The sequence below is a fragment of the Hydra viridissima genome, unplaced genomic scaffold, assembly GCF_058129835.1.
Source record: "Hydra viridissima isolate aposymbiotic clone 2 unplaced genomic scaffold, HvirCarnegie_v1 scaffold_13, whole genome shotgun sequence".
NCBI classification, from domain to species: domain Eukaryota; kingdom Metazoa; phylum Cnidaria; class Hydrozoa; order Anthoathecata; family Hydridae; genus Hydra; species Hydra viridissima.
In genome coordinates this window covers 7,920,218-7,933,022 of record NW_028324312.1, presented here as the reverse complement: position 1 = coordinate 7,933,022, position 12,805 = coordinate 7,920,218, and the positions used below count along the sequence as shown (strand labels likewise).

Below are 12,805 nucleotides of genomic sequence, written 5' to 3'. Positions count from 1 at the left end.
AAGGTCCCATTAAGAGGCTCAACAGCCTCATTCAAAATGTCATCTTGATGTGATTTCACGTTTATCTTCATATCTTGAGCATAAAATTATAGCTCAGTAAGTCCTTCCTACGAGACACTCACAGATGCTGTACTGATGGTCACTGATGAAATACATGAACTCTGTGAACGATTCTCAAGAGGCATGAAGAACCTGATTCTCTAGAGATATGAAGTACCTAATTCTCTAGAGAGATATATGAAGTACCTGAACATTGCATTTTTCTCTACAAAATACAATGCATTTTGTTGGATAAAATTTACTTCAATGTGAACAGTATTTTTATCGAAAAAAAAAAATTTTGCATGCTTTCTGATTCTCAGTAAATCAAGTGCGTAGCTCTAGTCTTCCTATTCTCTTCTAGTCTTCCTATTCTATTACTTCCTAACTTCTTTTAGATATAAGATAATATTCAGTGCTTCTTTGGTGCAACTCCCACACAGTTCTATTTGTTAGAGATTATCCAAAAAAAAAAAATCACGGGGGTTTCCCGAAACTATTTACATTTAATAATTCATTTTAATTTGTTAAGTATTTTTTATGACGGATGTATTTGTTTTCTAGTAAAATATCTTGTTAAATAAAGAAAAGCAGTTGCTAATATCTTTGGGAACAACACCCTGCAAGGTCAGCATTTAAAAGCAGGTTTTTTTGTTTAATAAATACAACTTCTTTATTTTTGTAAGAATTTTTTAAGGGAAATGGTTTACAGAATGTGCTCAATAAGAGCGGATAAACTGCTCGCGGTGAAGAGAAGTATTCTTCTGCGTCTAGTTGTTAGTTCAATATTTTCTTTACTGCAAAAAAAGAAAAGAAAAAAAGAAAAAAGTTACAGAACTAGTTTTTTTTTAAAGAATTTCTAAAAGAAGAAAAAGAAAAAAATCTTACATGGTTGACAGCCTGATTTACACGTTAAACTGTTGAAAACGCATTCATAGCTAAGAGGACACCTTGTAAAAAGACACTGGTTTACACAGTCTAAAATCATATATAAACATTTTTAATAAATTTATGGTTATTCATATATATTCATACTTATTTCATCATACTTATATTTATGCGTTCATACTTATTTCATATATCATTATTTATTCCGTTTATTAATATTAATTTTTTTCTTCAAAATTAATTCTTATAATGATATTTATTCCTTAAGTTCATACACTTATTTAAAAACAGACTGAATTTTAGGGCATTAATAATTTTGTTTTTCATAAATGTAAAACACTTAGCTGATAAAATAATGAACTTTAATGAGTTTAAATATTTATCTCATTACCTATTCATTTAAAGAAACTTTTTTTTATATTTGTTACATTGAGGTTAATCCACTAAGATGTCTAAAACACAAAGATCGAAATATTTCTTACATTCGCCCACACTGACCTCCAAACGTAATAGTTAAACTTTCTACGCAATAAATTAACGTAGTTATATTCTAGTTATTGTTTAAAGAGTTTCTAAAGAAAGAAGAAAATATATTTACTCGGTTGACAGCCTGATTTACACGTTAATGGGTTGAAAACGCAATGATTGCCAGCAGAACACTTTATCAAAGGGCACTGGTTTACACAAGCTAAAATCATAAATATACATTTTCATTACATTTACGAATATTAACTTGTACTTATATTATCATATTTGTGCAAATGTAATATTATTCTGTTACCTTTTTTAACGCATATTGCATCACACGAGCAACTTTTAACAGTACATACAGAATCAGAGCCACATAGTGTAGTTGAGCAAGGATCCAATAGACATTGCGGGCAAATATCAACTAACAAAAATTAGTTAAATAAATTCCTTTTTAATAGGAATCTTTAATAATCAAAGAGTCTTACAAAACGCTTAATATAGGTCATTCTGCCTTTTTCGGTCTCATTCGGTCTTTTAATAAAAATATTTAATAGTTGTTTATGAACAATTGATATAACACATCGATCCAATTTTACTTCATAAAAACCTTACATCATTTGTTGTTTAGTAACAACCAAATATCAGGAATAAAAAGTTAAAAAAAACAACGAAAAAACAAATAAATGAGCGAAATTTAAGCTTAACAAGAAAAAATATTATTTATCATATATATATATATATATATATATATATATATATATATATATATATATATATATATATATATATATATATATATATATATATATATATATATATATATATATATATATATATATATCATAATTATAACATCATTTTTGTTGTTCGTAGGTTTGTTTCAAAACAACTCAATAATCATATTCAGTAGAAAACTTTCTTTTTATACTTTTCTGTTCTGCTTATATTGGTTTACTCGCAGATAGTGAATTTCCTAATTTGTCTTCATTAACGGCATATGTTAATTTTTACACTGGTTAATTGTTTGATATAAAGGAAATACAAATTAAAGCTAAATTTTTGTTTTAATTCAAACTATGAAAATGACACTAAATAAGATTAAATAAACTAAACAAGGTAAAATCAAAAAATTGTGTATTTATAAAAAGTTAGTTTAAAATGGCAAACACGTTTGGTGCGGCAAATTTCTATGCAATTTTATATGGTATTTTGGATGAATAAAATTTAACTAAGTTAATTGAATAACACTATTGCGAAATAAATTCAAATTATTTGAAGGTATGTTAAGTTAGTATCAAAAATTTTTATGAAAATTCATAGATTTGTATGTCAAGTTATGTATATTATTTTGAATTCGATTTTATTTCATAGTAGATATATAAAAGTTCGTACTTTATTTTTAATTATTTTTCATAAAAAAAAAAAGATCAAACGCGGATACTTAACCTACAGATGCGTAGTGCAACCGTTTGTATTAACATGTGTATATCTGTTTTTCTTAATTGATTTCTTAAATTAGTTTACTTACATAATTTTAAAATGTGTTATATTTATGAGTATCTGCTTTGAATAACTATTGCTCTTTAATATGTGAACTGGTTTCGTAAAGATATTATTTTAAGCTCTTTTTTAAATCTCCCGCTAAAAAACCTTGCTAGCTAGCAAACAGTGAAATTCAATTTGTCATGCAACTCACCAAAATGCAATAAGCTTTATATTTGGCAAATATATTTTTTTATAAAATTCTCGCGAGACTTTTTTTCAGAACGTAAAAATCATTTTACGAATAAAAAAGTTAAGGACGTAAAGTTTCAAGATGTTAAATTTAAAGGACGAGAAATTAGACAGGAACTTATAGACAAAAAGCAATCCTTCTGTATTGGACTATTTCTTTTAAACAGCAACCCGGTCTTCACCGCAAAATGGAAATGTAATCACTTTTGCGAACTCACTTGCAATAAAAGAAAAAGATTTTTTAAACAATCATACACGTCATTGGTCCCATTACGTTTTTAGATTAAATATTCACTTCCTTAATTAAAGCAGCTTGATGACGTGTTTTTCTGTCAATAATAAAACAGCTTATTGTAAAATCATTTTGGGACTTGTACCCAAAATTGATCAGAGCTTTATTTTTCGTTAAGTTTTTGAGCAAATTAAAGATTTTATTTCTTATTACTTGTAAATAGCACTGCAAAGAAATATCATACTTTTTTTGATAAACGCAAATGTAAAACAGTCTGTAAGCAGTAACATTCACGAGCATTTATACCCGTAAAAGTTAAAAACTCATGCATTATTTATTCTAAAAGTGGAAGGTGTAAGTTCGTCATATTTAAAAAATTAGTCATCTCATACTGCCGACATCACATACGTCCTCAAGATGCAGAGTGTTTAAAACTGAATTAATCTTTGCTCATCACCTTTCCGACGATCAAGACGATAAGCAAAAGCCGGTTCAGTAAATGGCCAATATCAAATTCCTTGATTGTACACACAGCGGTACAGCAACTCTAACAAAGTATTAGCTTAAAGTGATACATTGTTTGAAGGCTATTTAAATAAGTTTCTGTTTCATATAATCAGCTAATATGCCTGTGCCTGGCCCTTCTAAAAATGCGGCGCATTTCCACCAGCAATATCACGAATTTCCCTTTCTTTTTTTTTTTTTTTTTTGACAAAAGCATTTTACTAAGTTGTAAATCTTTTGTTCTAACTTCGTGTTTTTCTGAACTGAGAAAATCAAGTTCAAAGTTTGAAAAGCGTCAGATTTCTTAAGATAAACAATAAAAACATAAGTTTATACCAATTTCATTCACTTTCTAAAATTATTTATATTAATTTATATTAATTTAATATATTAATTTATATTAATCATGATTAACTTATGTTAATTATTCTGATATAGTTAAAGAGCAAATGTTTAAGTTAGTACACACTGATCCCAGTAGGCACTAGACGTCCATGGACGTCTTAAACGTCCACCGGACGTCAAAGGACGCCCAATGCCTACTGGGATTTGAAGTTGAAAAAATCCAATAAATGCTTATTTTAAAAAACACGATGTTACTTTGCTCTATTCGCAATTTTGTTTGAAAAGCATGATATAGATTTGTATTTCTTACATCCGAACAAAAATACCTAAAATACCTATAATTAAATGAATTTCTCTTTTTTTCAATTCGTACTATCAATACATTATATATTATGACGTAGTTCAGTTTTTGGTTTTTGGAATGCGTTGTTAAACCCATGCTCAAATAGGAGTCTATACATATGCTTCTTAACAGGAACTTTCGTAACAGGTAATCATACATTAGATTCATTTAGGTAATCATGCATTAGTTCATACATTAGATTAAGCTCGTTGACGACAGTATTGCAGTCAAATATCAAAACAAAACATTAAACAGGTAATTTATAGTTCATACATTTTGTTTAATTCGTTGACGACAAGTATTGCGGTCAAATATATAAACAAAACATTAAAGCTCATACCTTATTGATACGATCTTTAGTGCTTTGTTTTGATATTTGATTAACAACCTCTTAGGTGTGTTTTTCCCCCATTTTAAAAATGATGGACTTCCAGTAGATTCATTATTGTTTTCATGATGATAAGAAACTCTTCTGCGACTTCTATTTCAGTAATCAGTAATTTTTCAGTCAATGAATTTTCAGTAATCAGTTAAATCTTTTCGAACCAGAACTTACATATCATCTATGAAAAAGTGATGATAAAATGAATGTGCTTTTCTCAAATTTTAATTCAGGATTCAAAGGTGTTTTTCTAGAGTCACTCAGTAGCTTGACTTTAGAAATGCCTCTTTTTATCCGTTGTCCTTGGAACAAAAATCATCAAATATATGTATTCGTTCCTCCTGATTAATATTTTGAGAACATTTTAATTTACGAGAAATAAAGCAACCTTTTTTTTCGGTTACAAACTTAGATGTAATATTTTTTTTTATATATTTTTATATGATTGACCTGATTGTTGAGACTTTTTTCTTACATTCTGTTGTCCGAGCTTTAGGCAATAACTTACATTTCTTTATTTGGCCACCGTGTTGAAGCAGAAAACGAGCTGTTTGTAATTGCATATATATCTACAGGATTACCGAGAACTAGAATATGTTCAATGGGAGCCATAATAGTTTCTAAAAGAGGAACTTATATATGAGATACATAATCATAATATAATAGTAAGTTCAAATGCATTACTGATGGCTTCTGAGAAAATCAGAAACCTTTTTTTGTGTAGCATAAGTTAGCAGCATTAGATGAGAATTACTTAAAAAAGTGATCCAAGAAAACTCTGATAAACAACCTATATCCTAAAAATGGGTTCTTTGTATATATTCATAAAAAAAATATATACTTTACCAATTCTGTGCTGAGATGTTTTCGCTTCAGCTTTTTCCGCAGTTGCGATTTTTACTTTTACAAGTTTCAAATGGATAATACGGAGATAGCACATTATATTGCTTATTTGTAAATAACATCAAGGAGATACAGAATAAGACACAAGGTCTGGCATCCTTAAATAAATTCTCTTTTTATTTGATTTGGTTATAGAAAAATAGAAATCCGAAATAAATAAAAATTGCTCAAACTCGATTTTATATGATTTTTTGAAAAATAATTCTAACTTCGTGTGTTGTTAAATAGAGCTCTAAAGGGTTTGTTTTTTTAATTGCCTAAAAATTAAAAATAAGATTAAAGAAAAGTTAGGTAAAAATGTTTTTTTATAGTTCTTTCAAAAAATAGATTTTTAAAAATAAAAAGTTACAATTATTAAACTTTTGATTTGTATATTTCTTAAAAAAATAATTTCCGAATTATTTTTGAAAAAATTATCCAAAAAAAAAAAGACGTTTAAGTTGCTAAGTTTTTTAATTCACTCTATAATCAAGTTAGATAATCAAGTTAAATCAAATGAAGCACAACAAGATTTGTGAAATCTCTTCCTCAGATATTTTTTACTATAAGAAATGGATAAAAGCCTACTACAAAATGTCTTGCATTTTCCAAGATACCAAATGAAAAAAGGTTAAAAAAAAAAAAATGATAAGATCTATTTCCAAATAAGTTATTTCAATTAGTATATATATAAAAAAAACAAAGGATATGTTGAAGGATGTTTTACTATTAGTAGTCTGCTTCCTCCCTCCACCTTTTTCATGTCTAAGACACAGGCTGTTCAACCGCCCACTGTATCCTGCAGAGAAAGATTCAATAGAAAAAAACAAAAGTAATGGACATATAAAAGGAGATGATGATGAAATTCATTCCAGTTCAACATCAAGAGCGCTACAACATTATCAGGAATTGGCCAACAACTGAAGCAGAAATTGCTTATAGTGACATTGATCCGGAATTGAGTGATGATGATTCGTTATTATTGTTATTACTTTTTATGTTACGCTTGCTGTTTTTTGCCTTGAAATATTTCAATATACTTTGCAATACGTTGTTCAATATGTTGCACTCATAAAACTACTATGAACCTTAAAAAATTGATTTATTATCTTTATTCAAGTGGTTTACTTTATTCATTCTTAAATTTCTGTCAAAAGGGTGATTTTTTAGATTTTTTTTTGCATTTAATTAGAAAAGGACTGTTCAAAGCTTTATGAAAAATTAACCATTCAATAAAACAGTAGCTTTTACTTTCAAAGTAATTTTCTAAAATTTTTTTTAAGAAAAGGTTTTTTTGATATGAATTTTTTTTTTTATTTCTTGAAAAACTTTTATTTTGTGACTAACGCCCCTGTCAACAAAAAACGCCTCTGTCAACAAAAAACGCCCCTGTCAACAAAAAACAATTTAATAGTTAGTTTCGCCAAAACTACTGAATAATACTATTACTACTACTCGGGTTTAGGTCCACCTAAAAAAAATATTTTAGCAAATTTTTAAGTTTGCAACAAATAGTCTTGAGTTCTTTTAGCTGACGAGAGGTGAATTATTTTCTCTTTTTTTTGTATTAGTTTTCTTATTTTTTTTTTATTTCTTTCTTATTTTGAAATACAAATATTCCAGGATGTTGGGCCTAACCTTTATTCTTTAAAAAGCTGCTGCAGCAGCTTGTAAACCTTTTTAAAAGAGTCAATTTTTTGATGGGTTTGCTGGAATTAAAAAAACAGCATATTAATTGCAATCAAAACTTTCGTTTAACAAGACTCAACACAATTTTATCAAACTGCTGAAAAACTCAGTCATGACCATTACCAACCCATTGACGTAAATATGCCGAGTGCATAAATTCCAGGCCACGTTTTGATCAATTTTACCATAATTTTTAAGGACTTTTGACTTATTATAAATCAATTATAAAAAATTAAATATTTAAGGATTGGACTTTTTATAATTGATTAATACTTTTTGAATTATAATGAAAAAGTTATTACTAGGAAAAAAATTAAATTAACTAACTACTTTCGACCAAAATATGTTTTCATTTTTTTTTCTTTTCTTTTATTTGAAAAAAAGCATTTTATTCTCTAATAAAATTATTTTTCTGTTTTTTAATTTGTTTCTAAAGCAATCTTTTTTTTTTTTTCACTGTTATAAAAAATTGCAATTAAAAACGATTTATTCTTTTTTAGTCTACATACACGGTTAAATTAAACAAAGGGTAACCAAATATTTTGTTGCTGAAAATAATAGTATTAACATATTCGTGTTTCTTAACATATTTTGACTGAGGGTCATGTTAACTCACTTTCTACTTGTAAAGATTTTTAATCTTTACAAGTAGAAAGTGAGTTTTTAAATAAGTTTTATAAGTTTTCAGTTTTAAAAAAAAGGAACTTAAGTCGTTTTTTTTTTGTTGTCAAAAAAATATTCTAAAACTACTATAACTTTTGTTATACTGCAGAGATTAGGATAAAATTTTGTTATACTGCAGAGATTAGGATAAAATTTTGTTATACTGCAGATATTAGGATAAAATTTTACCCAAATCTTGCTATTGGCATAGGCTACACTACTATCAAATTTTATTGGTGTATGATTACTGGTATGGATTTTATAGCAGTTTTGCTATGTCGAAAAAGAAGGTAAACTTTTCTCCATTTTTGTAACTTCAAAGTCACATTTTTCTCGCAGACGTACCTAAAAGATTTCAAAATTTGCGCCAGGTGACCCTAGGATGTGTACACTATTACCACATGTAGGTGGTATTCTCGGGTCAGCAAGGTTGGCAATATCGGATTTCATGATAACAGTGTGATTGTAAAAACACAACTACGGTTAGAGATTATCCAAAAAAAATCACGGGGGATTCCCGAAACTATTTACATTTAATGATTCATTTTAATTTGTTAAACATTTTTTATGACGGATGTATTTGTTTTCTAGTAAAATATCTTGTTAAATGAAGAAAAGCAGTTGCTAATATCTTTGGAAACAACACCCTGCAAGGTCAGCATTTAAAAGCAGGTTTTTTTGTTTAACAAATACAACTTCTTTATTTTTGTACGGATTTTTTAAGGGAAATGGTTTACAGAATGTACACAATAACAAAGGATAAGCTGTCTCCCATCATATGATGCACTTCTGGAAACTATGGTTTATAACTCGTGGTGTTAAGAAATGATCTTCTGTGTATAGTTGTTAGTTCAATATATTTTCTTTACTGCAAAAAAAGAAAAGAAAAAAAAGAAAAAAGTTACAGAACTAGTTTTTTTTTAAAGAATTTCTAAAAGAAGAAAAAGAAAAAAATCTTACATGGTTGACAGCCTGATTTACACGTTAAACTGTTGAAAACACATTCATAGCCAAGAGCACACTTTGTAAAAAGACACTGGTTTACACAATCTAAAATCATATATACACATTTTTATTAAATCTATGGCTATTCATATGTATTCATACTTATTTTATCATAGTTACATTTATGCGTTCATACTTATTTCATATATTATTATTTATTCCGTTTATTAATATTAATTTTTTTCTTCAAAATTAATTCTTATAATGATATTTATTCCTTAAGTTCATACACTTATTTAAAAACAGACTGAATTGAGCATTATCATTTTTGTTTTTCATAAATATAAAACACTTTGCTGATAAATAATGAACTTTAATGAGTTTAAATATTTATCTCATTACCTATTTATTTAAAGAAACTTTTTTTTATATTTGTTACATTGAGGTTAATCCACTAAGATGTCTAAAACACAAAGATCGAAATATTTCTTACATTCGCCCACACTGACCTCCAAACGTAATAGTTAAACTTACTACGCAATAAATTAACGTAATTATATTCTAGTTATTGTTTAAAGAATTTTTAAAGAAAGAAGAAAATATATTTACTCGGTTGACAGCCTGATTTACACGTTAATGGGTTGAAAACGCAATGATTGCCAGCAGAACACTTTATCAAAGGGCACTGGTTTACACAATCTAATAAATGAATCAAAATAACATAACAGTATTTTAGTTATTGTTTAAAGAACTTTTAAAGAAAGAAGAAAATATATTTACTCGGTTGACAGCCTGATTTACACGTTGATGGGTTGAAAACGCAATGATTGCCAGCAGAACACTTTATCAAAGGGCACTGGTTTACACAATCTAATAAATGAATCAAAATAACATAACAGTATTTTAGTTATTGTTTAAAGAATTTTTAAAGAAAGAAGAAAATATATTTACTCGGTTGACAGCCTGATTTACACGTTGATGGGTTGAATACGCAATGATTGCCAGCAGAACACTTTATCAAAGGGCACTGGTTTACACAATCTAATAAATGAATCAAAATAATATAAAAGTATTTTAGTTAGTTTTTAAAGAATTTTTAGAGAAAGAATAAAAATTTTAAAGAAAGAAGAAGAAATCTTACTCGGTTGACAGCCTGATTTACACGTTAATGGGTTGAAAACGCAATGATTGCCAGCAGAACACTTTATTAAAGGGCACTGGCTTACACAAGCTAAAATCATAAATGTACATTTTCATTACATTTACAGATAATCACTTATACTTATATAATCATATTAGTGCAAATGTAATATTATTCTGTTACCTTTTTTAACGCATATTGCTTCACACGAACAATTTTTAACAGTACACACTGATTCAGAGTCGCATAGTGTAGTTGAGCAAGGGTACACTAGGCATTGCGGACAAGTTTCAACTAACAAAGATCAAAAACAGATTCCCTTTTTAATAAGAATCTTTTTTATTCAATGAGCCGTACAAAACGCATATCTTAGGTCATACTCCCTTTTAATAAAGATGTTTAATTTAAAAGTTATTTATGAACAATTGTTATAACACACTGACCAATTGTATTTCATAAAAACCTTTTATCATATGTTGTTCAATAAGGACCCAATATCAGCAATAAAACAAGCAGACAAAAAACATGAGAAATTTAAGCTTAACAAGAAAAAATATAGTCATTTAATATCTGTAATGTTATCAATAATATTTAATCACAAATAATATTACTAAACACAAGATAAACATGACTATTAACCATTACACTTAAACAGAAATATATACCAACGCCTATCGCAACCAACTGTGCTGTCCCCAATAAAGTAAAAAATACAATTAAGGTAGCTTCCTTCTTCATTTTCGTTATTCGTCGAGTTGGTCAAAACAGCTCAATGATTATATTCAGTAGAAAACTTGCTTTTTATACTTTTCTGCTCTGATTATATTGCTTTATTCGCATATAGTAAATTTCCCACTTTATCCCCATATATGGGAAAATATTTAAGACAAACAATGATAACGTCATGCTTAGTTTTGCAATAGTTACTTTGTCACAATATAAAGGAAACACAAAATAAATCAATAAATTTTTAGAACAATCATACACGTCATTTATACCTATTAATAGGTTTAATATCAAAAATCTATTTCCTTGATAAAGAGTCATATTGGCGTAAGCTTTTGAAAAATATTTTGATAACGCGTATTCTGTCATAATAAAAACTACCCTCTATACAGCTATATTTGGAGTTTACACCCCAACGATTAATGGGGCTTTGTTTTTAATCAACTTTTTAAACGTTTGGTAATTCAAAAACTTTATTTCTTATTGCTTGTAAATAACAATTCAATAAAATATAAATTTTTTTAGATAATAAACAGAAAGTTAAAACATTCAAGAGCATTCGTTGATGCACAAAATAAAACTTATGCATTATTTATATTGAAAGAATAAGAAAAAATTTCATCGTACTCAGATAAATGGTTGAACATGGCTCGGCAAACCATCGACAGCACATATGCTGTCAAGACGTCGGGTGTGTGAACCAGTATCAATGTTTGCTCCATAACTTTCTGCAAAAGCCGTTCTGTAAAATGCCACGGTCTTATACCTTGATTGGACATGTTTAGCAATTCAATTTTATTAATCGGTTAGCAATTCAAAAAAAATATGAACTTAAAGCAATAAATTGCTTCAGATTATCACTATTAATTTCTACATTGTTTTCCTTTAAAAATGAGGCGCAGTTCCGTCGGCAGTTTCGCGGTGGTTTTTTTAAGAGCTTTTTTACTTAAGCGAAGTTAGAGTTATTTTGTTCAAAATTCGATTTTTTTCTGAGCTGAAAAAATCAAATTCAAAATTTGAAGTTGATCTGAAGACTACTTAACATAAAACAAGCGAGAGACTTTTTAACCGAAATAATACAAACATTGATTTATATCAATTTCACCTACTTTCAGCTACAGTTTAACAGCATTTATTTCAAGTATTTTAGAATATTTAAAAAGTGTAAGTGTCTTAACTACCACACTGATTTCAGATGAAAAAAATAGTCAACGCTTATTTTATAAAACACATCTTACTTTTATAAAACATATCTTACTTTCAATTTGTGTTGGGGCTTCAACTTCTTGCGCAACTGCTACTTTTACTTAAGCGAGTTTCAATCGGATTATAACGATTTATCACTATTACTAATTTATAATCTACATTAAGGAGATAGAATAAGGTATAAGGTCTGGTATCCTTTAATCGATTCTTTTTTTAACTGATTTGGTTACACACATAGAAAACTAGAACTCTGAAAGCAACAAAAATTTGGTCGAACTCGATTTTATTTTATTTTTGGAAATGGAATTCTAAGCTTTTGTTAAATAGAGCTCTAAAGGTTTGTTGTTTTTTTTACAGCTGAAAAATCAAAAATAAAATTAAAGAAAAGTTAGCTGAAAATGTTTTTTAATGGTTCTTTAAAATTTTGATTTAAGTCTTTGCTTTTATCACTATTTTATCTTAGGCAGTTAAGCCTTAGTTTTCTATTGAACTAAAAGAATACTCGCTCACTATCACGATGGGTATTAGGAAGTCCTCTACTTAAGTATTGTACCAAGAATTTATTTCTAAAATTATCCATATATGAAACCAGAAAAGTATATTAATCAACTATCT

The 12,805-nt window shown here is 27.9% G+C and overlaps 2 protein-coding genes and 1 long non-coding RNA gene across 5 annotated transcripts in view; 1 reads left to right on the top strand and 2 right to left on the bottom strand.

Annotated features, from left to right (window-relative positions):
• LOC145194821 (sodium/mannose cotransporter SLC5A10-like) overlaps positions 1-12,805 on the top strand; it is a 297,350-nt gene that overhangs the window by 29,503 nt on the left and 255,042 nt on the right. The window lies entirely within an intron of this gene.
• The window catches only part of LOC149880282 (uncharacterized), a 28,513-nt gene that overhangs the window by 5,057 nt on the left and 10,651 nt on the right, over positions 1-12,805 (bottom strand). The gene's annotated exons all lie outside the window — the stretch shown is intronic.
• LOC149880283 (uncharacterized) lies at positions 712-11,112 on the bottom strand. Of its 3 annotated transcripts, XM_090070994.1 has the most exons (9): positions 10,924-11,112; positions 10,442-10,552; positions 10,259-10,348; positions 10,069-10,158; positions 9,898-9,987; positions 9,727-9,816; positions 1,526-1,615; positions 928-1,017; positions 712-836 (listed from the first exon to the last, which is right to left on the bottom strand). In XM_090070994.1, the coding sequence occupies exons 1-9, from the start codon at positions 10,994-10,996 to the stop codon at positions 817-819; spliced, it is 744 nt and encodes a 247-aa protein (XP_089927120.1). In that variant the 5' UTR covers positions 10,997-11,112; the 3' UTR covers positions 712-816. The 3 variants fall into 3 exon arrangements, with proteins under 3 accessions (XP_089927120.1, XP_089927122.1, XP_089927121.1); XM_090070995.1 differs by lacking the exons at positions 712-836; positions 928-1,017; positions 1,526-1,615 and adding exons at positions 8,875-9,040; positions 9,133-9,222; XM_090070996.1 differs by lacking the exons at positions 9,727-9,816; positions 9,898-9,987; positions 10,069-10,158; positions 10,259-10,348.